The sequence below is a fragment of the Danio rerio genome, chromosome 10 (assembly GCF_052040795.2).
Source record: "Danio rerio strain M-AB ecotype USA chromosome 10, GRCz13ab, whole genome shotgun sequence".
Lineage (NCBI taxonomy): Eukaryota > Metazoa > Chordata > Actinopteri > Cypriniformes > Danionidae > Danio > Danio rerio.
The window spans coordinates 17,424,154-17,451,935 of record NC_141030.1 but is presented as its reverse complement, the minus strand read 5'-3'; the positions used below and the strand labels follow the sequence as shown (position 1 = coordinate 17,451,935).

At 36.6% G+C, this 27,782-nt stretch overlaps 1 protein-coding gene across 7 annotated transcripts in view; it reads right to left on the bottom strand.

The window, feature by feature from the left end:
- erbin (erbb2 interacting protein) overlaps window positions 1–27,782 on the bottom strand; it is a 148,153-nt gene that overhangs the window by 86,774 nt on the left and 33,597 nt on the right. For all 7 annotated transcript variants that reach the window (XR_015500495.1, XR_015500494.1, NM_001193543.2 and 4 more), the window contains 1 exon segment: window positions 3,224–3,431. Coding sequence is in view for 5 of the 7 variants with exons in the window: in NM_001193543.2 (NP_001180472.1) it covers window positions 3,224–3,412 (189 nt within the window). In the remaining 2 variants the exon portion in view is untranslated.

Below are 27,782 nucleotides of genomic sequence, written 5' to 3'. Positions count from 1 at the left end.
CGGCCGACCTTCATGCAATCTAATCCAATCCGGTCTACTAAAAATAACTTGTCTGTGACACAAGGCTATTTCTGATAAAGGACGAGAATGACAAGCGGATAAACAATCTGGCTTTTGTGCAAAACTTCTCGAACTCGGCACAGAGGAAGCTGATTAAATGATGAGTAGACAAAAGTAGATTGCAAAACTTCCACTAGGAGATTTGCTGTTTACAAGAGATCCTGGCCGGGTGACGTATTGAACATGATATGAATGATGATTATTGAGAACACTTTACAATAACTGTATGTGAATAATCATGTACAAGCTAAATTAAAGATTGCGTTAAAAATGACCTGATGATGAGTTAAGGTATATACTAATCAAGAGCTTATATATGACATGACTACCTGTATTCATGTGTGAATAATGAACAGCATGACTGCTTGTTTTTATTACATAGGCTGGTCCGAAACCGCCAACTACTCAGTAGGTACTGCATTTAAATTTAAAAGTACTACTCAGCTATAAGAAAAGTGCGTTCTATACAGTATGAATGTGAAAAGTATGAATGGAATTCGGACGTACTACATCCGCCATTTTGACATGGTCACACAACCTATCTGCATCAGTTGCGTCGCTTCACTCTCACTCATGAATTTGCTCGCGGGGCATCAGGGGACAGCGCAGCGTGCATGGGATGGGCACTCCAGAATCTCACCAGAAGTAGTAAGTCATCCGGGTACTTTCGCCTACTGATTTTCAAATTCTATGAATTCGGACATACTACTTGGCTCGCACACCGATTTTAGCGTACCATATATTATGGAAGGACACAGCCATAGTTGTTAATTAATGCATTTAAGGCAGGAGTGTCCAAACTCGGTCCTGGAGGGCTAGGGTCCTGGAGAGTTTAGCTCCAACCCTAATCAAACACACCTGAACCAGCTAATCAAGCTCATACTAGATATACTAGAAACATCCTGGCTGTTTCTCAATTCCAAGAACGAAGAAAACGGACTTGCGTTCTTGTGGAGAGCGGTCTTGCCAGGTGTCCTCGGAAGAACGAACTTAGGAGACAGTGAGGACAGAGAACGCGTCCTTTGAAAAAATGAGATGCTGCGTTCTTCCTGATGGTCACATGACCTTCACGCCTTTTAAATGGTAAATTATTTAAACAGTGCAGCATTCATACAACAATTTATTGTTTTTCCCCTTTTCAAAATATATACTTTTCATAAAAACATTATAGATATACACTGCACAATATAAATTAAACCGCTGTGCTTCCCACCTATAGTTGCAATGACTTTTGTGACTTCCAGAGCGAGTTCAGTGCTCAAGTCTGCACTGGTGCGTCCTCGATATCAAGATCACATCACATCAAGACCCATCAAATCATTCGTAGGGTGAGATTTTCACCTCTCGGAAAAAGATTCTAATCATATTGTTTCTATTTTAACCTTTACAGAAAACACAATTTAAGTGAATACAGTGCACTGCATTGACTTGTGTTAATCTATTAAGGGAAATACTTAATACCAGCAAAACACTTTGGGGACAATTTGTTCAGACATTTATGTAGTTATGGTTATTTTTTTTTTATTCATATAGTCTTTTTTAGAACATTTAAGGAAGTCCGTTTTATGTATTTGCTTTATATAACGTTTTATATAAAAATAGCACATTTACATAATATTTTCCTAATTTGTCATACTGGTGGTTGTTAAAAAAAATCATAAAACAATTTTTTAGTACATGTATGGGATAAAGATTAGTTTTTTATAATTAATAAAAACATGGAATAATATATATATATATATATATATATATATATATATATATATATATATATATATATATATATTTATATGTACATATATATATATATATATATATATATATATATATATATATATATATATATATATATATATATATATATATATATATATATACACACACACAGTTGAAGTCAGAATTATTAGCCTCGCTGTTTCTTTTTTTCCCCGTTTTCTGTTTAACGGAGATAAGTTTTTTTTAAAAATACATTTCTAATCACAATAGTTTTAATAACTAATTTCTAATAACTGATTTATTTTATCTTTGCCATGATAACAGAAAATAAAATTTCACTAGATATTTTTCAGGACACTTCTATACAGCTTGAAGTGACATTTAAAGGCTTAATTAGACAAATTATTGTATAATGATGGTTTGTACTGTAGACTATCACAAAAAAAATGCCTAAAGGGGATAAAAATTAAAATTTATCCATTAAATTTTTTTTTTTTATTAAAAACTGCTTTTATTCTAGTAGAAATAAAAAAATAAGACTTTCTCTAGAAAAAATAATATTATCAGACATACTGTGAAAAATTCCTTGATTTGTTAAACATACTTTGGTAAATATTTAAATAAGAAAAAAAAAAAATCAAAGGGGGGCTAATAATCCTGACTTCAAATGGATGGATGGACGGATGGCAGCCAAACCAAAGTCCTGACTTAAATCCAATTGAGAATCTTTGTAGTGAACTAAAGATAAGGGTGATGGCAAGGAGACCCTGAACGAGTTGGAGGTCATCGCATTTCTTGATTGATTATTGAAATGCCACATTTTGTTGTCGAAATGTAAACAAAAAGAGAGATTTTTTATTTTATTTTTTTAGCAACAATGTCTCTTGTACATATTCTTAAGGGGGTCGCACACCAGATGAGCTGCTCAATGCTGTTACATGCAGCGCCATTCATTTTAGAATTTTAAACATGGATTTCTATCAGGGTACACACACCGGTGACTCAGGACACTGTTCAAAATTTCTGCTGCGGCATAGTGTGTTATCTGCATAGTTCCATTTTATATAACATGCGAATGTGAACGTCTGGTGTGCGTTACTTTCAACTGTCATATGTCCCCCGGGTACATCCGGTTTAAGACCTCTTTTATTGTCTTTTTGGGTTCTGGTCAAGAAAACAACTACTTGTTAAATAAAAGCAACTAGAAAAAAAAATAAAAAATTTATATATATATATATATATATATATATATATATATATATATATATATATATAGCCAATGAGGCACATTCAGATCAATATCTGATCTGCACTGAAGTTATCTGATAGCCTGGAGTTAACTTATTTTAAATTTCTGAATTGTGTGTACAAAATTTCATTTGATGCAAATGCTGAAAGGGAAATGTTCCACTGCCTAAGCATGCATTGTTGGGTGTGCGAGTGGTACTTTGGGCAGCTCCTCGATCTGGTTGGCGTCGAGGTAGAGCTCCTCCAGGGTCTTCTCGAAGCTGAAGATCTCTTTAGGGACCTGCTCCAGGCTGCAGTGCGAGTAGTCCAGTGTGGTGACGGTCTCCTCCTCGCCCCGCAGGCAGCGGCACGGCACCAACCGCACAAACAGACTCCGCTTGCTACTCATCCTCACCGCAGCTCAGGCACTGGAGGAGAGAAGAAGAACACGATCAGCAGCACGTCCGCATTAATAATTCAAACACAAGAACACTGGGATATGGGATAGCGCTGTCAAAACAAGCTTGGTTTACAGCTTAGTTACACAAGGGTGAAGGGAATGAGCGGTTTAAGATTAGTAATTGGGTTTAATTCCTGCATTTCTGGAGTATAAGATGCTTTTTATTTATGGAAATGTACTACAAGTTACTGTTTGTTACATGTGTGTGATGTTGTGTGTTCTCAGTGTTTGTCATTTCACTATATGAACTCATCTCCAGAGCTAACCTGACAGCATTTCACTATTTTATTTGAGAAAAACAATGGTTATATCATATAGACATAAAAGTCTTCATCACAGTCTGTCAAAATAAAAAAAGTTAAACAAATGGTGGAAATAGTACGTCTGAGATCCATTCATACTACTCACATTCATACTATATTAAACATACTTTTCTAATGAAAGTGTAGTAGAGCTGCAAGATTCTGGCTAAAATGAGAATCACGATTTTTTTGCTTAAAATAAAGATCACGATTTTCTAACGATTCTGTAGATGCTAAAAAAAGGTATGATAAAAACAAACATATGGCGACATCGATAATAATATTATGTGTAGGTCTACTGGTTTCTATAAATAATTCTATTTTACTTATAATAATTCTGATGTTGAATTATTGTGTTTGAGATATATGCTTGCAATCTGTCATATTAAACAATTTTATTCACTGGTAAAATCAGACATTTGCCATTATCAGATTATATTTAACATTATAAAGGCTAGAGTAGTTATACTGACATTGTAAACCTTTATTTTCATGCACAGCTGTGTGTTCGCTATGAAAGAAAAAACATATCACATGCTTGTCGTAATCATAACTCTAAAATACGATTTAAATGAAGTGCACACTTTCGGTTTCATTTTGACTGCTAAGTGCTTGTTCATACTTCGCGCGGCTCCCAAACGATCACTCTGTGCCACAAACAGAATATTATTTACAACTGGATTACCTGTTATTCGCAACATGTGCAGGTTCTGTTTACTAAAGTAGACGCGCACGCGTCTATCATTAAGTAGAGCGCGCGCGCCCTCTCTGTGATAACACCTTACGGTCAGCAGCTTAAGTCACGTGCGATTTCCCGGACGCAAAAACATCATTATATGAAGACAAAAATGACATTTTTAGGTGAATTATAACCTTATAAATACAGTATGTGACTCATTCAACATCATTTGGAAATGACAATGTCACTGAGCAACGTGAAACAATGAAAAGACTTGTGCAGCTGCCTTTTCTTCTCTCCTGAACTTGGAAATATGAATGACAGAATCGTAGAAATGCTAGATTAAGATCATCTAGGGCAGGGGTGTCAAACTCAATTCCTGGAGGGCCGAAGCCCTGCACAGTTTAGTTCCAACCCTGCTCCAACACACTTACCTGTAGGTTTCAAACAAGCCTGAAGGACTCAATTAGTTTGATCAGGTGTGTTTAATTAGTGTTGGAACTAAACTGTGCAGAGCTGCGGCCCTTTTGGAACTGAGTTTGACACCTGTGATCTAGGGGGTCGAATCGAGATTGCAATCTTTTTACGATTAATTGTGCAGTTTTAACTTAAGATAAAAAACAAAAAACATTTGTGTTAACTAGAACGACAGTGCCTTTTGTCTGTGATATTGTGATCTTTTCTCAGCCTCTGATATCAGGCACTGCAGGCTGTCAAAGGTGATTTAGTTCTCTGTTTTGCAGTTTCAGTTACATAACGTGAATTTCTATGTTCCCTCTCCATTTTTACAAAGCACACAGTAAAAACACGGCTTTGGTCTTGGCGTCATGTCCCTTTTGTCTTCACAAATTCAGCTCAAGCATGATGGAGAAAGTACATAGGGGATGTGGGTTTGTGTAGAAGTTTTTACCAATCACTGTGGACTTAAAGGGCACCTATGGTAAAAATTTACTTTTGTAAGCTGTTTGGAAAGAACCGTGTGTAGGTATAATGAGTCGACTGTCATATTGCAGTGATAGGAACCCAACAAGTCTCTTTTTTTAAATTCCTGAAGGTAAAATAGGACCTAAATCCCAGTGATTTTGAGGCCCACCGCAACGTGACGTAGGAGTGCGGTTTTCCCCACCCACCAAATTGATTGACAGACGCAATGTTACTATGATAATATGTTTATAGAACTTTTTTGCTAAATAAACTGGGATTATAATATTTGTTAAAATATAATTCTGTGATTTCTATAAGTTTTAATCGTTTTAATACAGAGCATGTTTGTAATAAAGACAGTAAAATTGCTATCTAATTTAAATAATTTTCAAATAGAGATGTTCAAGTTAAATTCATTATTGTAATGTGTATCGTAGGACAAAAAAATTATTGCAATGTTAAATTTTTCCAATTGGGTCTGAACAATAAAATCGGTATCATTAGTTATTGACTGAATACCATTGTCAATATAGATAAAAAAAACATTCGGTATGAAGCACTATAGTTTTTTAAAATGTGGCTGCTGAGCATGCACCTTGAAACCAATGCCAATATTTGTTATTTCCAATGGAGACCCGCAACTTGCAGCACGTGCACCTAAGAGCAACATGCACATGTTGTGCAATGAGCGCACAAGTGACGCGCATGCATATTACAGGCGCACCTAGATGAAAACATCTAAACTTTTTTCCAAATGCTGCGAGAGCACTGATTCACGCAAGTAGAACTAAGCAATCTGCTTCTGACTTTGTATGGAATATACACAATTAAGTAATAACGACAGACTGATTACTTCAGACAAACACAGTGCATCAAAACACTGCAGCGCTTTTTACTTTTCTTTATAAACTTGCATCAGAGTGGCAGCAATGGATGTCTGTTAGTCATCCTCTGAAAAAAAACTTGATTGTCGCCTAGTTATGCGAGTTGCCAGGGAAGCGCAAAGCCCATAGAAAATGGTGAAGAAAGCCACCAGCTGGCACTTTTCACTTTAGGTGAGAATAACAACACATGTGAAAATGATTGTCGTAAAAAAAACTATGTTGCCAGAGTGGCTTTTTGGTTTCTTGTCTTGTGCATCCCAGCCACTAGGACTCCATCTGAAAGATAGTTTAGCATAGGGGGTACTGTAGTCAAACCTCGCACTTTGTAATGTTGCAGTGTGTTGCAATTTGCAATGTAGTTTAATAATGATGGTTACTTGAAAGCTCAGATTTGATCATCATAATTTATATTGTTTACAGAGTTTGAGGTTTACTGTATCATTATTATCGACACCTTACAGATGTTGATCTACCTTAAAGTTAGCATTGATCATTCAATATTTATGCTTTGCCATTGCACACACTTTATTACATTTTTATTTAAGTCTCTTTAACACTTATGTTTATTTTATCATTAATTTCAGTAGCAACTCCAAGACTCTGGAACGATCTTCCACTCTTCTTAAAAACAGCTTCAACTTTTGAGTCTTTTCAGAGGTCACTAAAAACTTTCTTTAGCTTTTAATCATGTGATGCGAGTTTATGTATATTGGTTTTGTGTATATTTGCATGTGTTTTATGTACAGCACTTTGGTACCCATTGTGGTTTGTTGAAATTGCTCTAGAAATTAATTAAGTTGAGTTTATTATAAAGAGATCAGATAAACTATTAAAACTGTTTGCCTAAGTAATGTTAATAAATGTAATTAAATGTATTGTTAAAAAATATTTAATAATTACTAATATCGAGTGATATGAAAAATTTTATTAAAATCTTTAGTTTTTTTTCGCCCAGCCCTATTTGCAATACTGTGCAGCCCTACTTAGAATTATGAAAAGTTTCTCTGGTGCAAAAGCAATAATATTTTCTCAATATCGAAATTTAGACTATCATGAAGCCAAATAATTGATGAATGTATTATTTTCTTCTTCTTCTCCTCAAAACATCGATAGTCTGTTACTAATGCTTTAATAAAGTCTGCTAATCATCATGACGCATTTCTCCATCCCATCTTTGCCAATTTCCAGTTGCATGTTGTTTTCGTTTTTATATTTCGGCCATGAACAAATGAGCATTTCCATCAGTAACTCAGTTGGTGAGATTAACACTGGTTCAGACATAAAAATACAGCCGACAATTACTCCTCATCTACAAAAGCACTGAGAGGAGCACATTAACATTCATTAAAACCCATTTATATTCATGGCTGGCCTGAAAATGGCGTCATTATAGGATGTCCTTTCATTCTGTTGAAATAAAAAAAGGCCCTTGATGTGGCATCAAAAAAAAAGCAGCCCAAGGTTTGCTCATGAATTGACACGAAGCAGTTTTCAGTTATCCAAACCCAGAACTACAACAATTCCCTGCTGTAGACACAAGTGTCCTCTGGTGTGGACCGTCGTGAAGAGCCCTTTAGTCTGCATTTGGATGACGATAATGAGGCGCTGCTGCTAATGCGGTTTAGACATGATATGAGTGATGTTAAAGTCTGTTTACAGAACACAAAAGGATTTAAACAACACGTGAACCTTGTCGTCATACAGTCAGGGTCACTGGAAATCAGTTCTGCACGTCTCAGAGGAGGTCAGAAAAAGCCAATATATTATTTTCTGATTACAATAATGCAAAAAGCTGAATGTTATTAATGAGTTTATTATACCGTTAATAAATCAACAAAGACTTGATAGATGAACTGTTGTAATTAAGCAATGTACAAATATTTTTTATAATAATAATATTATTAATAATTTAATATAATAGAATAATATAGAATAATAAACATTTTAGAAGAACGTGAATACAAACCTAATAAGATATGACATTTAAGAAATTTTAAAAATATAATAATAATATTAGTTATAATTTATTACAATTAAAAACATTTAAGAAATTAAAAAAATTGAATAGTAATTTACTATTTTCGATTTACTTTTAATCTATTATAAAATATTTTAATTTTAATTCTTAATTAGTTTACAATAAATGTTAATCTTAATTCAATAAGATTATTATAAAATATTATTATTAGTTTATTCATTTTTACATTTCTTTTAATACATTTTATACCGTACTACTACTACTGGTAATACTACTACTACTACTACTACTGATAATGGTAATAATAATAATAATAATATTAATTGTTAATAATTACAAGTCAACCAATCCTGGCTGACATTAAAGTCAGGCTCGTTGATCTATTTACCTTCCAGAATCTGACCTGTATTTCAAGGATATTCAATAGCAAACTAAGTAGCATGGAACTTTATCTATCGGTAATTGACTCATGAACAAAGAGAGTTACAAAACAGAACTCACTACCCAGAATGAACAAATGTCACTGAAATGGTACCTGAAAGTCTCTTTGGCTACTGGCTATCATTATGCAACAGGACGCACAACGTCAGCTTTACAAGCAAAACCGTTTCACTGAAAAAAAAAAAAGTTCCTACATTTTGAGGAAAGATGACTAAGACCTACGTTTGCTTAAAATAACATGCAGGATATAAGCTGTATGAGTATAGGGTTAGTTTTTTTTAATAACTTCAATCAAATGTTTTTAATTCATTTAAATCTTGTTTTTTTTTTTTTTACTTAAAATGTACCTAATTTTGATTTAAAACTACATATGTTTGTTGAAGTAACAAAGACACAAAATTAACTCCAGCATACATGGGCTTAACTCACGAGCAAAGATTCTAGGTGTGCAATAAATGACAGTAGAACAGAGAGCAAAATGAATGAGTGTGCAATTGTGGTCACTGCATAACGGAACAATAGTCTATTTTTTGCAATGCATAACATATTATGATCATTGACATTTCTTTAATTACACGTTTTTTTTATTTGCCATATTTTCTTTTTTTAATTACCATGTACTACTGCTGCAACTACTACTACTGCAAATTCTACCACTACTACTGCTACTACTACTATTACTACTACCACAACAACAAATTATTAATGTTGCTATAATTAATACTTTCATTGAAAATTTTAGCATTACTTATTAATTTAACTTATACATTTCTATAATTAATTGGTCATGCTTTAATTTCAAAATAAAAACTAACTACAACAAATCCTACAAAACGTTACAGAGCATTATATCAAAAACAATGACTTTTTCTTTAAAGTGTGTAGTACAGGTCAGTTCACGCGCCGTAACCCTCAGTGTGTAGGTCAGCAGGCCAGATGTTTAAGCACTGGTCTACAGCGCGTCAAACAACACAAGCAATTGGTTTGGTGATGTCTGGTCATTAGTTATTAAACGCATTCCTCAAGGTCAGGAGTAATGCGATAGAAAAAAATGACATGGCAATAGCCCTGGATAATGAATGAAGGAATCAGAGCCCGAGTCATACTGAATGAATCATTTAAAGAAAGCAAAATGCAGAAAGAAAAGAAAAAATGCAGGCCTCGAGCAGAGTTCATCTTGGAGACGGTCCAGACGCACCATTGTGTTTCTCTGTCCCGATTACACACAGGCTATTGTGACTGACCGTCTGGAGGATCCGCTTTTAGATTGCCGAGGAGAAAAAAAAAACAACTGAGGAAAAGTGGGAAAATGTGTGAAAGATTTCCGTTTCCAACTGGTTTATATGTTACGTGTGCTGGTTTAGTAGAGGTCATGGGGTGATCATGATGATGATGATGTGCTGATGACATCACAGCTTCAGGAATGCGATGGTTGTGGAAAAATGTGGAAAATGTGACCTTTCTGATTCTCCTCCTCCTCATCATCAGCAGACAGACAGAAACAGAGCTGCTCTTCATTGTGTGTGTGTGTGTGTGTGTGTGTGTGTGTGTGTGTGTGTGTGTGTGTTCAGACTGTGGCCATCAAGGAATGCTTCATATCCGAACTAATATTTTTTGGATAAAAAATCTCTGCTGTGCACTACCAGTCAAAAGTCTAACTCAAGCTCATTCTGAAAACGTAGCACAGCGGACGTTTCTGGAGACCGCGATTTATGTGGCTGGAGATACAAATGGCTGCATTTAATTTTTTCAAGCGAACGCTACGAAGCGGTGTGACGCTGCTCCTCTTCATGCTTGCCGGCTGACACCTCACCTCCATGTGGAGGGCTTTCCCGCCGCAACAAGTTTGTCCGGTTAGCTCGTCGTGCGCGTCGGCGGAGCGGAGAGCCAGAGGTGAGCCGACGGCGATACCCGGGTTAAAGCCTGGGGAAGAGCGGTTCCAAAAATCAGGTAAGACAAAAACTGAATCCAAAAAACAAAGTGAACGAGTTCATAACAGGGCGAGAATGTGGTGAAATCCAAAAACACGGTCAAAATCAGATGAGGGCTTTTTTTTTTCTAGACAGCTTTTGTAAATCATTGCTTGGGTTTAGGGAAGTGATAAAACCAATTGGCCGGCCACCCAGTCAATCATTCAGTCAGTCGGACAGATGGTAGCTCGATAGCGGCCTCCTGCGTCTTTAAGTGAGAACAGCGTTCGAGATGCGAAAAAGCACGCACAGCAGCCTCTTGCAGATTCACGAAAACAAAAACTCTTCCGGGATGTAATTCGCGGTCTCCAGAAACATCCACGGGGCTACATTTTTCTAGAATGAGCCTAGGTTGCACAAGCCTGCTCTCTACACGTTCAGTTTCATTATATTTTAAAAAATGTTTAGACTAAAGGGCTTTAACCTAGATTTAAAACTGTGTAGACAAATGCACTGATAAGACTGATAATTTGGGGCTGAGAGTGATTTAATGGTATATTAAAATAGGAAAAACTGTTATCACCTTTTGTTCTTTATTGCCGATAACTAGGCACACACAAAATCCACATTTTTTTACTTCGAGTCTATTTATTTGCTTGTAAAAACGTGTGTCAATTTATATTTATTCTGTTATTAAATGAATTTCAGTATTACTCTTGTCTAATATGAAAATGTTGATATGATTTATTTACAATAGAGTTTGTAAAGTAATATTTTATGTCTATATTAGAGGCTTGTTTTGTTTACCATATAGGTGGATCTAACTGGATTTGCTTTTGTAAACAATAAATAACAGTTAAAAAGGTAGTATTTTTTATTTTATTTTTATATATTACATTTCTAGTTACGATACTTCTGCGCAGAAATAGCAAAAAATAAATAAAAATGTACATAGATTCTGTCTGGCACTACTAATAACTTGGGACCCATTTCAACTGAGATATTAAGGTACAGTACAGGTCACCTGTATCAGGCTTGTGTTTCCACTGCCAAAAAGGTACAAATGGTACACTTGTGGTGGGCATAGTGTAGTGAAGTGTAGTGTAGTGTAGTGAAGTTGCAGTCGATGACATTCTTACTCAAGAAAATGTCAAAGTAAAGGTATACCGGTCATCTACATATCATATGAGAAACACCTCACAAAAACGATGCTTTATGCACATAAATACTTGTGTATAAATGTTCTTCACTAACCTATCTATGAACATGATTTGATTATAACTGCAGATCAATGACAGTGCGAGATAGGCTACTGAAACATCTGCAATAATATAAAATAAATAAATAAATAAATGCGACATAAATGAACACATACAGACCATTACAGTCTCCAACATATTACCAAATACATTAAGTCCTTATTTGGCTCCAAAAAAACACAAAATATAGCTCATAGTTCGCCTTTCATCTGTATCTGTAATCTTCACCAGCACACGTAACCTTTTGTTAGAAAGTATTTCTATCATTCCGAGTTCAAAATAGTCCAAAAGGTGATGGTAATAGTTAAACACGGCAGTTTGTTCATGCTTTACGTTGCTAAAAGAATCATTTACTCCTTTTTTTTTTTCCCGGCTTCTCCTTTGTTTTTTTGCGCTTCACTCTCACGTTTTCTTATGTGCACGTTATTATCATGAGCTAAAAAAGTTTGTTATTTTAAATACAGAAGTGCGGCGAGCAATCACAAGCTCTCTGACGAAAGTGAAACCGCTTGTGCTTTAGGCGACCTCTTTAACAACAGCAGGACAACAGGTTTATCTTCTTAGCTTTGTGGCTGTTCATTATGACGATGACCAGGTTTGTTTGAGCTCATTATGTATATGAGCAATATCACACAAGTAGCAGTGCGATATGGCTGTATATCGGCACTGGTGGGAGGCATGCAATGGCACGAGGCCGCATGCTGAGTGCCTTAGTGCCCTAACCAGTGCCGATATACAGCCATATCACACTGCTACGAGTGTGATATTGCGTTTATACAACAGTTAGACGGCATAATTGTGTATATAAAAACAAAATTAAAAAGGGAAAGTTTCAAAAAACCTTTTGTATGTGGAACTACTTTCTTCCACATTGGATTCAAATCATAAGCTGACAGTTAAAACAGCTGAGCAAGCATCTTTTAAATTTTAGATCTATAGTGTTTGCTTTTTGCTGGCTGTATGTGGGCGGAGTAATACACAAAGGGTAAAGAGGCTGTAGGAGTTTTGATATTGCTGAATATCACACGGCTATCAGCCAATCAGATTTGAGAACCAGACAGAACTGTTGTATAAATATTATTACAGTGTAATGTCTTGGCTGTGTATTTTAAAATTTACGCTTTGTTTGTTTTCATTCTCCTGGCTTGTGCATGCAGTAGTGACGTTTCTCTGTAAACCTATAGCGCTCAGCTGCGCATCTTGCTCAGCCTTTTGGTAACCTTTTGTTGTGCTAGGGACCCTTTGGAAAGGGTACCGAAGAAATTGTACAGTACAGTTCTTTTTTAGGTACCTTCTGACAGTGGAAACAGACATAAAAGCGTTTTGACCTAAACTGTACCGCTCAGTGAAAATGGGCCATTATAGACTATGCCATCATGATTTTCCTTAAACAAACAAACAAACAAACAAACAAACAAACAAACAAACAAACAAACCTAAATAAAATGGCTAGTTACATTAAAAAATTGTCACATGGGAAAAAGGTGATGAGAAAATTATGAGAAAAAGCATTCTAGTTTTCTTTTGAAGAATATAAAGAAATAAATGTTTATAAGATGTTTATGTTTCCTTTTTTTGCTACATTATAATATCACATTACTCATTTGTCATTTTTTTACTGTATATTGTTAACATAAGTGGCTGTTGTAATAACAGTGTAACAACATTCGAAAACAAACCAAAAAATAGAGACTTATATTTAACAAAAGTGTGAAATGTATAACCCTGACACGGACAAGAGAGTTGCTCTAACCATTCAGAAGAACGGGAATCTAAAGGTATCTTTACACAGCAAATGCAGCACAGAAACCAAACCTGGAACAGCATAAAAACCAGGAAATGATGAATTTACACAGGTCATTTAATGTGACATAGCGTCTTTACACTGAATTGTGAGCAGACACAGACCTGCTTTAGGGTGGCCTTAAATTAGCTGTGAGATGCTTAAATTTTGTGCTTGTCATGTTAACACACAAAAACTCCAAGAAACATCTCTCCTTACAGAAAACAGTCAGCACTTCCTGAAAGCGATGCTAAATATGTAAACATGCAAGGCTAGAAAAAACCTTGCTGAGGTCGCTTCCACTTTCACAACTGCTATGTCTAGTTGGTGCGGAAAGTTTGGGCAGACAGTGATAGTGAATAAGAACACGCTGCTCTCCAGAGGCCTCCTCTTATCAGTCATAATAAACACACGGCTGGTGACGTGGAGCTGCGGAGGGAAAGGGGCGGTCTTGCCCTGAATACAAGCAGCTCCAGGGCGGAGGTTGAGTGTTTCCCTTTTAACACACTGGCGGACAATGACAGCCAGATCCTGTCGCAATCAGCTGACTTTAAGACATGGTGTGTGTAAAAACTGCAGGGAACACAAGAACAGACCCCAGTCTTCACTTCAGATTGCTCGGCATCCAAATGAACATGATCTTTAGCTCTTCTCAATCCTGCCATTTACTCTCCTGAGGCTTAAACGGAGGCATCTATAATTTAGCAATTTGCAATGCGTGGGAAAATAGGGTTTTTACTTCCTACTGGTGCTGACAGCAGCGTCATGTGATGCATGCCAAGCGATACAGGCCTCAGAGAGGATGCAACGGTCTCTGAGGAGTAAACCGATAGTAATGAACACCACATGGCCTCTATGCTGAGAAAAAAAAACACTCGCATGAATAAAAAGACAGACTTGAGTCTAGAGAGCAGAATATATATCACACAGACCAGTGTTTCTCAACCACGCTCCTGGAGGCCCACCAACACTGCACATTTTGGATGTCTCCTTTGTCTGTAATACCCATTACAGGTCTTTCAGTCTCTGCTAATGAACTGATGATGTCAATCAGGTGGGTTTGGTTAAGGAGACATGTAAAATGTGCAGAACTGGTGTTCCTCCAGGATCGTGGTTAAGAAACACTAACATAGACAATCATTCGATAATTAAGTTTTTACATTGGATAACCTGATGTTTCAGTGTCTGACATGTTTAATGTTTCTTTACATACTTTTGATTTAAGATAGTTTGCTGCATTTCAAAAAAAGCCTTCTTATAGACCTCATTCTACAATAAGGAAGTGGGCTCATTTTTCTTAACTTCCAATTGAGTTTCATAAAAGAAATGAGTAGGAATAATAACTGGCAGAAAACAACTTGCTCCAAAAAAAAAAATAAATAAATAAAAATTAATGGAAGTAATTGAGACCGGAAGTCTCAAGCCAAAAAGATTCCAATGGCTGTGCCTGCACATACTTTTAGACTAAGGTCAAAAGTATGTAACACACCACCATTAGTCAGCAACAAGAACAGATTCATGCAAAAAAAAAAAAAAAAAAAAGCTTTGCAATATGATTGGTGTATTTGTTTTGAATGGTATATAGGATTTAACATGGATAAAGTCATCAGTTCATGAGCGCAATCACAAATGTCTGTTTTGTACAAAAGTTCAGATAAAAAGTACATTTTAAAGGAGTAGGCTGCTTTAAATGGAAAAAAATCTGCAATATTTTATTGTTCTGTGATAAATATTGCGATATGAATACAGTTTCACAAGATAGTTTGAATTTGCTAATTTTCCGGGGAGTCTAACAGTATTCAGGTAAATAAATTGAATAACCGCAATAGAAAAAAATGCTTTTCCTACTATGTTTTGTCTTGTTTCCAGAACAGATATCGAAAAAATCTTAGAACATGTACAAATATTGTTTTGTTTTCACCGTCAAAAGTAGTAAGTCTTAAGTTTTTCCCTTAAAAAAAGTCAAATGATCTGCCAGTGGGTTAGTGAATTGATCTCATTTACACTTTAAAATGTAGATATTTGGACTGGAAACAAAACAAAAATTCTATGTATGTTTTTTTTTGCATACATAATAAAAATTCAGTAGGATTACACTGATTAAATATAATTCTGTAGCTCCAGCTTAACTACAATTCAGACTTAACATTGCATATTTTTGCAATGTGACTATGTATGTAATGTAATGTAATGTGTATTTATATAGTGCATTTATTGTGTATGGCCATACACCCAAAGCGCTTTACAATCTCTACACACCACTATCAGTGTGCAGCATCCACTTGGATGATGCGACGGGTGCCACAGGACAACAGCTGCAGTGCGCTCACCACACACCAGCTATTGGTGGAGTGAAGAGACAGTGATAGAGCTAATTTTAGTGGATGGGGATGATTGGGAGGCCATGATTGTAAGGGCCAATAGAGGGACTTTGGCCAGGACACCGGGGTTACACCCCTACTCATTTACGAGAAGTGCCATGGGATTTTTAATGGCAACAGAGAGTCAGGACCTCAGTTTAACGTCTCATCCGAAAGATGGGAAATGATATATTATGCAGCCCTATAGGCGTTGTATAATATTTTTTTTCCACCAATTTTCTCTTTAGGCTAAAAATTTTCAGCGAATGAAAATTCGGTGCATCCCTACTTACTATCTGCTTCAATGCCTTTAACTATGACAACACTACATCACCCAGGAAACACCACAAAAACACAATGTTTAATGAACATTATGGGAAAAACCCAGAAAACTTCGTCAGAAGCAGAGCTTAAAAAAACACTTGGACATGCAACAAACCCAAACGATCTTCAAACTAATCTTCACATTTACCATAACTGCACATTGTTGCATCCATAATCTAAATGTTTTATGAGGGGGCAGGGAAGGTACAAACGAGATCAGCCTGCTGGCACAGCTTCCACATCAAACAGACCTCCCACAATCTGTCCTCCCTCTTTTGTGCCAGTCCACACGGTTCTCTTTATCCGGAAAACGCCAGCCCATCGGGAAGCCTTTAACCCTCCGGGTCACTGCCGTCGTCATGGCTACAGCTGGCCCGATGGTGGGCGTGTGGCGGGTAAAAGCGGTGGACGATGTGACAGACTCTGCAGCGCTGCTACATTCCACAACAGCAAGGTTACCAGGCTCATATGGCACAGAAAAACAGGTCTGTACCGTTCCAAAGCAAACACCTGTGGGGTAAAATCACACCTAGAGAATATGCAGAGCAGGAGGAGGAAGTGGCAGCAGGAAACCCTTCACACACATGCTGGCACTGGAAAGGCCACATGACTGTGTTGGGGATGGTTTTCATGGATCATTTACCACTGGATTTCTCTGTAATACAGTACCGGCTTGCAGTTTAAACAAACAATCAAACAAACATACCAAAAAAAAAAAAAAAACAGAAGCTACATTTACATCAACCTATTTTTATGCACATTTTGGACATGTGCATAAAAATAAAGTAAATAATAAAAATAATTTGAAAAATAAAAACATTTTAAAATAGTTGATGGAAACAACAAGATTCGCATGCATTTGAAAATGTGCAGAAAAACATATGCGCATAACCGAGTAGGATAAACTACTCTATAAACTTTATTCAATAACACTAGTTGGATGGAAATGCTGCTTTATTCGCATGTCTTTTATGCAACATTCCAGTTTTTCGCACAAATTTAATGAGCATTTTTGGATGGAAACATAGCTACTGTGAATTGAGAAGCAGTGAATGTGATTCGTGATTCTTAGAATAGCTCACTTTAGAAAGAACTGACTGCTTTAACATGGAAAAACTCTATCCCTGAAGTCACGTCACTGTAGTAATACGGACATTTCTAAGAAAAAAAAGGAATTACAAAATGAGCTTGCATGAGAAACTTGCATGAGCCAAATTCGCAGTGGTGTAAGTGTAGAGTTTGTAAGTTTGTGTATAGATACACAAAACAAGTTACTATGATCAGAGGAGTGAAAGAATTTGATCATTGCGTCTCCTTGTTTTTTTTTTTTTTCATTATTATTCTATTCGTTTAAAGTGTCAAGTAGAGCAAAGCCAAGTTTGTGGGTTTGGTTCCCAGGAAAAGCAAGAATTGTTAAAACGTGTTCTTCCTTCAGTTCATTACAAATCTCTTTGGATTCAAGTATGTCAAATGTGTTATTGTAAAACAAGCTTGCAAAATCTGTTAAATGTGAATATATAGAGAGCATTAAATCTGAACACAGCTTGGAGGAGAATGTTAAAGAATGGAGAAAGAAGAATGTGGGCAGGATGTTAAATTCATTCATTCATTCACGCCACAAAAAAAAATTAAGAGTTGTATCAATCAGATAAATTGATTAAAGACTATAGATATTTACAGACTATCAAAATAATCCACAGTCAGTTGTAAGATGGTTGCATCAATGATAAAAGAAAAAGCCGTGTTCATTGATCAAACGTGCACTATTATTTTCAAATGTATTTTTAAAAGCTCTCTACCCATCTGACTCACACTTTAGACGATTCATTGAGGAAAATAACTGAAAACTGTTGACTAACTATAAATAAACAGACTGGCAGTTTAATTTTATATAAATATTAGCAACTTTTAAACATACAGACCTAAAAAAAAAAATTGTTAAAAAAAAAAAAAAAAAAAAACAGTAAATTTGTTCAGGCAATTTTATGGAGAGAGAAGTTGTAACATTACCCGTAATTTAAATTTAAAAAGAAATAGTATGCTCACATCTAGAACGTGCTGATGTGAGAAAACTACTCCAGCTAATCAGAACATTCAGACGCAGTCCCATTCACGCTGTCTATGAAAATAAAAACCTTAATCTCACCATCTGTGAGATTTCAGTGTTAATTTTTTTATACAATACATTAGGAACTACTGTACTTTTCCTGGCTTTAAAGTAAAAGAAAATGAGTATTGCAATAAATCATTTATTTTTTTCTCCTTAACCTCTTATTATTCCTATTACCTATAGAACAAAAAAAAAATGTGTTAAGCCATGAGAACTGAATTGAACGGAAAACCGTGTAAAAAACCGAGGTATGTATTGAACCGTGGGTTAACTGTATTGTTGCATCCCTAGACCACATATATATAAAATAATAAACAAAACAAAAATCTAAATGTACAATAGATTACTTTTTACTCAGAAACAAGAAATTTTTACAACTAATTAGGAGCACAGAGAATTAAACAGTCTGAAATCTAAAAAACAAAACAAAAACTCCAGTCTCTTTTGAGCGCCAAAGACTTTCTGCCTTAGTCTGAAATGACATAAGGCTAAATCAATGACAGAATAACGACAGAAATGTCATTTTTTTTCCCCCTTGAAGCGGTGACCCAGCTGAGACTCTAGCATGGCCCTGATGAACATGATCAAGGCGAATGATTTGGTATGAATCAGTGGCTCTCTGTGTGCCTCCAGGCTGCCCTGTGGGAACTCACTGACCCATTTCCAGCAGCTCTATGGACCGGCTTTGACGACCAATTAGACAATGGTCACATTTTAAAGACAAGCAAGCATCGCTCTCCTCTGCCCATCCCCCAGTCTGTGGTTATCAGACATACACAACAGGAAGAGCTTGTTTGCAGTTTCTACACCGTTGCCATCTCTGCGTCTGCGTAATGTTAAGCAGAGAGCCATCGTCGCCAAGAAACAGCCCCCTCTAATTCGCGCAAGCCTGTTTGCGGGCACTGACGTATTCTCAGTTCCTGATGAGAAGAACGAAACATTTTCAGATCCTGTCAGACTGATGAGACTTCAAGACTGATCCGTGTGTCAGACTCAACCTAAATGTACTCTTTCTGACATATTTATAGAGAGCTGCAATTGGCCAACACTTCAACAGGGAGTGTTTTGATCCAAACCGAGCTCGCCTGAGGAATGCATCTGAAAAAATAGGCCATGTTTGGAAGGAACTGAAAAAAAAGCAAGAGAGAGAAAGAGGAAAAAACACTGAAAACATCAAGCGAAAGCCTGAGAATATGTGCAGTCTGAAGGGAAGAACTGAAAATAGCAGGATGGAGCGTGAGCTGATGATCTGAAGTTTAGTTACAGCTCGCTGGAAATCTATATCACTTGGCACAGTAATGTAGGGCAAGTTGTGCTACTGTAATACTACAGCAAAGATTCTTTGACTCAAAAGACGGAAGTCAAGATGGAAAAGTGCTCTGGGGGTTTTAAACAGGAGAATAGCTGGATTGATTTATACTTATGAATAGCTAAATTTAGCATTAATGACTTTACCGTCAAAATTATCGCCTTAAAACTGAAATGGGTCAGAATGGTGGGTGAGATATCAAATAGGTCAATGTGGAAGTAACCAAAGTTACTCATGTTTTTGAAAAAAGTGTGCTACATGGCTTACGAGAGATTAGGAATGCAAGTGAATGACATGGATGTGGAAGGAAACTTTGATTGCACTTGTAAATCTATGTGTTTTGGTACTGTGCAAATGAACTATGATTTTTTTGGTTTTGGTGTGCCTTCAACAACATTAGGACTGGGTGATTATTTAAAGGTGATTTTCATGCACATTTTGTCAATAAAGTATGGATCTAGTATCACTCCAGCATGTGCTTTTAGATGGAGCCGCGTTTACTACACTGAGCTGACTAGTACACTGCTAAGCTATGCAAAATTGTGTGCAAAAATGTAATCAATTTGATTGGATGATAATTAAATGAATTGAATGAATTGAAATAATGAAATTATTATTATTAGTAGTCATGCTAAATCAATAAAAACAGAAAAATCTTCTGTTTATAATGCAACGCTATGAGGCTTCCTGGATTTCTTCATGTTTGGAGTTTCTGCACAAGAGCTCCTTCTGGCCTTCAAAGGACATTTACTAAACACGCAAATGTGCTTCCCTGACAAGATGTGCATGACAAACACAGGTATAATTAATCATGTTTCTAATTCCATTCAAATTTAATCACTCAGCATTACAAAACACATCCCATAACATTTACACGGAGCAGAAAAATACTGATACTACAAAATTAAAATTAAAGTATATAAATTCACTGATTTACATAATTTATGGATGAAAGATAACCATAGATATATACACTAGATATCGCATAAGGACCCTGAGCATGCGTCAATAGCGCCGCCACATTGGTACAGTGATCCCAGGACAAATGTCATTTAAACGCACTAGTCAAGACAAAGAGAGTCCAAAGCTGGACTTACTTGGCGCTGTCTACGGGTGTAGTAACGAGCAAACAAAGAAAACAAAGCACAAAGGCAGAACATTTCATAGGTAATATTAAGTTGTTTTCTGTTTTTGTATGTTCTGAACTTTTGTGCTAATCAGGTAACGTTATTGATGATAACAGTCACTGCATTTACCATAAGGCAAAGCAGCTCCAACTCGCACTAAATACTCGGCTTATGCTAGTTTTGTTGAATAAAATCAGCAAACAATGCAAAATAAATATGACAACGAGATACTGCGCTGCCAGAAACCCTTGCGGTCACTGATCCATCAATGTAGAAAAGTGAAGTAAAATTATAATTTTCGTAATTAGAAAAAAAAATAAAAAATACATACTAACATCCAGGAAAACTCCCGATCATAGATATATGTGTATATGTGTATATCTCTGGCTTTGGATGGCCACAGTCCTCCATTGTACCTTGGTCCGGCATTCATTTCAAATAAGCGCTAACCTGTACCAAGATGGCGGTGCTATTCCGTCAAATAGACAACAATAGGCTTGGCGACATCTAATGTATATATCTATGAATGATAACTTGCAACAAACAACATAGCATACAACATCTGTGAACCAATAAGTAAATGTGGAAGACAATAAGTAAATGTGGAAAGTTCTCATTTTTTCTTCTCAATAAAATGGGTCACTGAATTTAAGAGTAAAGTTAAAATAAATAAAATTGCAAATGTTGCAAGACCGTAATTGATCAAAAACATATCTAAAAAAATAAAATAAATAAATAAAAAAAAAATATATATATATATATATATATATATATATATATATTGCATTTTACATTTTTAATTAATCTTAAAAAAAATCCACGTCACATCAGAAAACGTAGGAAAAGCACAACAAATTTCAACGTGTTCTGGAGCTTGCACTCCTGTTGCATCTGCACTCTCTGCGGAACCATCACTAGCTATGCTTCTATCCAAAAATACCAATTTACTTTATGCACAAAATGGGCTTCTAAAATAGCATATCCAAATTTTGATAGAGTCAAGCCTCCTCCCTATTTTCCCGGTATCCGGTATTACAGTGCTTAATAAAAAAATATCCCGTAAGGCTCAGACAACATCACCAAACTGTTGGCTAAAGACTAAACCATTCAGAAACTGAACACCGTATAAGTGACCTTAGGTTCGCGGTCACCTGTTTTTCTTATTCGTATAAGAGATCAACAACAACAACATTCCAGATGTTTTACAATGTGCTCAGCCGCTAGTTTGTCATTCACACACATTTTCATCATCACAGGATCTTTCTTAACAAAATCACATGACTGTTTAATGTGCATCCTGAAATTTGTTCGGGAAATGTGTTTCCATCGTAGTTTATGCGCATGTTTTTTATAAGCATTTTCAAATTTATAGCATCTTGGCGTTTCAATCAACCGTTTTTTTATGTGCATATCCAAAACGCGCATAAAAATAGATGGAGACGGGAGGGGGGACAAGCGTGCTTTGGCCCGGTTTGAGGCAACTGTACATAGTGTGAGTACTCCCCAAGTGTGTGTTTTTTTGGGAGCGGGTTTGTGACGGGGCCAGGACGTGATTTTCGGGCTCAGCGTCGGGCTCAGCGTCGTGATTTTTATCAGCCATTAGCGATGGACGATGGCATTGTCTATCGACCCAACTCTAGTAGCAAAAAAATGTTTAACAAAAAAAAAAAAAAAAAGAGTTATAAAGTCAGAATTGTTTTCCATTCAGTGGTAGAATGGGCGTCCATAGATTGTTATAGTCAAATTACAATTCTATGGAAAGGTAAATAAAGTCAATTCCATTTCTAAACTGAACTCTTCCTCTAAAAAGCTAATTGTGGGTTGTATCGAGCAGGATCATTGTAATGCAGGATCATTGCTGTAATCATCTTGTTCTTATCTGGCCTGTTCTCTATCCAGCTCAAACATGTGTGCAGGAGTACAGCGAGGCTCGGGTGTCAGGTTCGGTGACTGAGGTGTCTGTGTGTCCAGCTTGGGGGTGAGAGGTTACATGTGAGCAGCAGGAAGGCCGAGTGTGTGTTTCATTCAGTCAGTCGTTGATGAGAGCGTCTCCTCCACCTGCAGCTGACACAGTAGGGGCCGAGGCCTCTCTTAATAATTCAGCTCTAGAGATTGTTTTAGAGACACCAGGCTTACAGGTAGGAATCCAATGCTTGGGGTGGAAGTCCGACAAGAGCCAAATGTTGATTCCTTAGAGTGCAAACAAAAACTCGGGAAAGGGTGAAGTCGAGATATAAAAGAGGTGAAAAAAACACTGGTATCGGTGACAAAAGCTGCTCGACCAGTTTGTCCGGTTCTCCTCTACCACTTGGTTTTGGTTCTCACCATTCTGCTCAATGCGCAGTGGTCTTGCGGCAGTAAAGCAAACAAAACTGCTATTGTCCTGAAGGATCAGTTCAGAACTAAGGGCGAGTAATCTGATCTCGCTCGATGCACTGTGCCTTTGCCACATCGTCTTCATTGCACTCTTATTAGACATGGATACTTGAGAGATGGACCATTGCACTTGTCATCGTAATTTCCGACTGCTTCTTTTGTGAAGATTTAGGCACACTGGCTTTAAATGGGAAAAGTGATGATGACGCATTTCTTGGCACACATTTAGACATCATAGTCAAGACTCCAAAGTCATTATTGCTGTGCCAGCAATGCATACGCATGAAACGACAATAAAACTAGGTTACCTATTTTCAAAGGTTATTGTCGAGACAGGTAGAGAATAACAGCAGGAACTACAAGAGGCTGCTGGCTACAGTTATTTCAAATGCTTAAAAAATGTTACACTCAAAAGGTCTTTTTAAAGCAATGAACCATAGAATCCATTTCCAGATTCCCCAAATCACGTTCAAGCAAGCAGTTCTTCAAAAATACAGTATTAAATTAATAGTGGAGAACCCCTGATATTCTAAAGAACCTACACTCTAAAAGATGTTAAAGTCTCAATGAACCAGAAGCTGCGACAATTATTTTTTAGAAAAATTTAATAATAAAGGAGAAAACAGTGGGCGTGGCTTGCTTTTTCTTACTGCAAGCTGAATGGATGTAGTAAAGTAGGCATGTCATTCAGGAAGATGGGCAAAAGTGTTTGGGGAGAGTTATTAGAACCTAACAGACTCCTCCTTCTCACCTTTTCTGTTTGTTGTCAAAACTGACAGTTGTAGCAGCGTGATTCAACATGCTAGCCACGCCCCATTTCTAAGATATACGTAATCTGACACCGGAAGTGCTTTTTTAATGGTACAGATTATTTTTTCACCACAAAACTAGCAACTAAATCATATGAGTAGTTTTGATTTCTTAGGGACTTTAAAGACCACTATAAAGAGCTTGCCAGCTTAGTGAAGAGGTCTATTAGCCTAACTGAGGCTCATTTATATTTGCTGAGCAATTTGACACATTAAATTAAGTTTCAACCAAATGACTTGTGGGAACAGGTATTCACTGATCAGCCAATACATTATGCCATTAGCGTTAGCGTTGTTGCGATACCATTAATTCATGTTACGATACTAAACCAACTGAAGTATTGTGATACCAAGTAGTATTGCATAACTGTAATCAATAACTCAAATCTATGAAATAAAAAAAAATGTCAGAAATACTATATTTTACTTGTTGTAATAGGTCTACTTGATTTGAATTAATACTTCACTTACTACAAAAAAAATTATTTGCATGTCTCTTCACCTAAAATGTATATACCAACATCATACCAACAAAAAACACGTTAAAATAAAGATACAAATAATACCAAATGAAATCTGTTTTAAAAAAAGAGCATTTTTCCAACAAACTCAGACGATACGATGTGTTCAAAAATTGTTTCAATGATCCCTGTTGCTATTTTGGGTTTTTCATCTATTGTTTTTTTTTTTTCAGTCTCATCAGGTACAAACCCAAAGTATTTCAAAACTTTGCGAGTTGTTTTTTTTTTAAGAGGTTGTCACGGATGTTGTAGCTTCTAAATCATATTGGCAAAAGAAGCAGAAATGAACGGGTTTACATTCGAACTGGAGCATCGGAAAATATGCAAGGCTACCATTAGAGGTGCGAATTCTACAGAGTTTTGCAATCTTAGTAGGCTCTATGGAATAATAAAAAATGGTGTATTGTTGCACAAACGTATGAGCATTTTAATGACTTTCCACATGCAACATTATGTATTGTATACAAACCATTAATGACGATACTACCGTTTACAAACTACAGTGGCACCGCCAGCATTTTGGAGCCATTGTATCACTATAGTATCATAATACTGGTAAACCGTGCAACCCTAAAATCTATGCAAAGCTAAATACATTGGAAAAACAGAAATATGTCTAAAACCCCTTTTTGTCCATACTAGTTTCTTTAAGTGTTTTTTAAAAGTTGTTTATTCAATCTTAAATGTCTGAATGAGTTCACATGCAACTTTAGGGGAGCCTGACAGCTGTCCTAATTTCTAAATGATTTGAAAGCGAGTGAAATAAACAACAACGATTTTTACATCAAGTGATGATTGAAAATGAACAACGAAGATGTCAAAGAATTAAAAGACTTTTTGAGAAGCCAAAAGAACTTTTACATTTTGACGACAAAACACTTGTTATTGCAATTACAGACTACTGTGCAACAAATTACAGTTAGTACAGAAACCAGCAACCAGCATTACAGAGACCCAAAATGTGTAGTTTTTTTAAAAGGTTATTTTATTCAAAGCTCGTCATTATCCTTTTTGTTTAGACTAAATTGTGAGCAAAAAATGAAGGGCAGAGGAAACAAACATCTTCGACCATCTTGACAAAACTCATTACACAACTACTTCACAATTAAAATATATGTCAGTTTTCGAAACACTGCTATCGGTCAAGATTGAAAACTTATTAACAGGGATCTGATGCAAACCAGCAATAGAACGGTGGGCTCCTAATTCCCATTCAGACAACGAACTCCTATTATGACAATGGCGTTCCCCAGTGGAACCGTCGCTTTTCAAAGAGAATAATGCACCCTAGCACACTTTGTTCAGAAGAACATGGCAAAAAGTTCAAGGTGTTACCCTGGTCAAATTCCCAAGATCTCAGGGATCTCTGAGGTCAGAACTGTTTAGGCAGCAACAGCATCAGTGCATGTTGGATGTTTTCCAACAGCTTCAAAGGCGAATCAATATAGATTTGAAGCAACCCCATTTCATAGTTAATCAAAAAGATACGAGAGACTACTCTATATTGAGATTCTAAGATCCAGGCTGAAGTGTGTTTGGAGAAGATGCCTGATAAAACTTTTAAATTCTGTGTGTGTGTATATCTTGGTGTCAACTGACCGGCGTAGGACGCCCAGGGGTTGAGTCAAAAGACTGAAATATGAGCTTGAGGGGACAGCAAATCACCACAAACCCCCTGGGTCTCTGTCCCTAAATGTCAAACTGAGTTTCAGTTACCATATCCACATCATCAGCCAGATGCATCTACAAGATTTGATGCATACAGGGATTGATCACAATCAGAACCATATTCTGAATCAAAAAATGGCATGGTGTCAGCAGCCAAAAATAAAGATCCGCCAATACGAAGTCCTCCAGAGACTTAAACTTTCAGACCATCCCCAGACCTATACTGGGGTAAACCATCCCTCTTCCAGTGAATAAAAACTTTCCGTTGCACACCTTTGCCAGTACTGCAGAGAAAAGCAGCGTGAGCTCGTTAAAAGTCCTGTGCTTGCATTTAGTGGTAGATATTTGACCATTATTCCACATGGCCTTATCAATTATGAGTGAGCTGCTGTTTTTAGCAGTGCAATCCTCTCACCTCGCTCTGAAACACTCTCGGGCAGGGAAATGGAGCCAAACGAGGCCCGCATTAAACCGGCGTCAGCTGCTGAGCTTTTAATTAAATATGAGATTAGCTGAAAATGTGGAAAAACACTGAAAAACAAATGCCTCTGGGTCCCGATCATACGGTAGCAGAAAATGCATGTTTCAGTGGCAGTGTGAACATCCATTTGATCCTTTAATTGCAAGTCAAGGAGCTTGTTAGGATGTCCCAATGGAGCTGGGGCTAGCTGAGTACATGGGATTCTTTTAATGTAAACCTCAAATTTTAGGGATGTCCCAAACAGGTTTTTTTTGCCCTTGAGACAAGAGTCATTTGATTTTGAGTATCTATCGATACCGAAACCCAATCTGATATATCCATAACACATAAAACAAAAAGAATAAAGAAGAGCAAAGAAACAGATCCAGGATGTTCCTTTTTTTTATTCACATTTTTTCCACTTCCGTCTGGTAGCTTGAACAATCAAGTAATAAATAACTTCAATTCTTTACCTTTTCCAATCCCAAGTTTACATATGTCAGACATACCTGCCAACTTTTGTATGGGGGGAGGGGTTTGATGTGCGGCGCGAACTGAAGACTGGGGTCCGGGGGCGGGTAGGCAAACTAAAGACTGGAAGACTCCCGGGAAAAATGGGAGCGTTGGCAGGTATAATCTCAAAGTTTGCTATGGCAATGTTGTCGTCATCAACTTTATAATACCTCCAGACTGCAGACATACTCAGTTTGTTGCTAGATCAGATACGGTTGCGGCTGGAAGTTAACGAGAATTATTTATATTATTTATTACATTTCCCATTAATTGTTTTTAATTAAAGTCTACCCTATGCCAACCCTAAACTCTACAGTACTTTAAAAATAATTATTATTTTTATACCGTGTTACAAAAATGATGCTATATTGATGTGCGTACCCGCAGCTGTATCCTATCTTGATTTTACCACATACTCGTGCTTTCCACCTCAAGCTGCTTCTCTGTTGTACTTTGCCGGCGTTTAACCGATAGCATCTCTGCAACAAAGTAATGTCATGTCGCACGCATTGCTGTTTCTGTGTGAAGTCAAGAAACAGATCTAACTCTGTGCCACCGCATAACTATAATAAGATTTGAGTC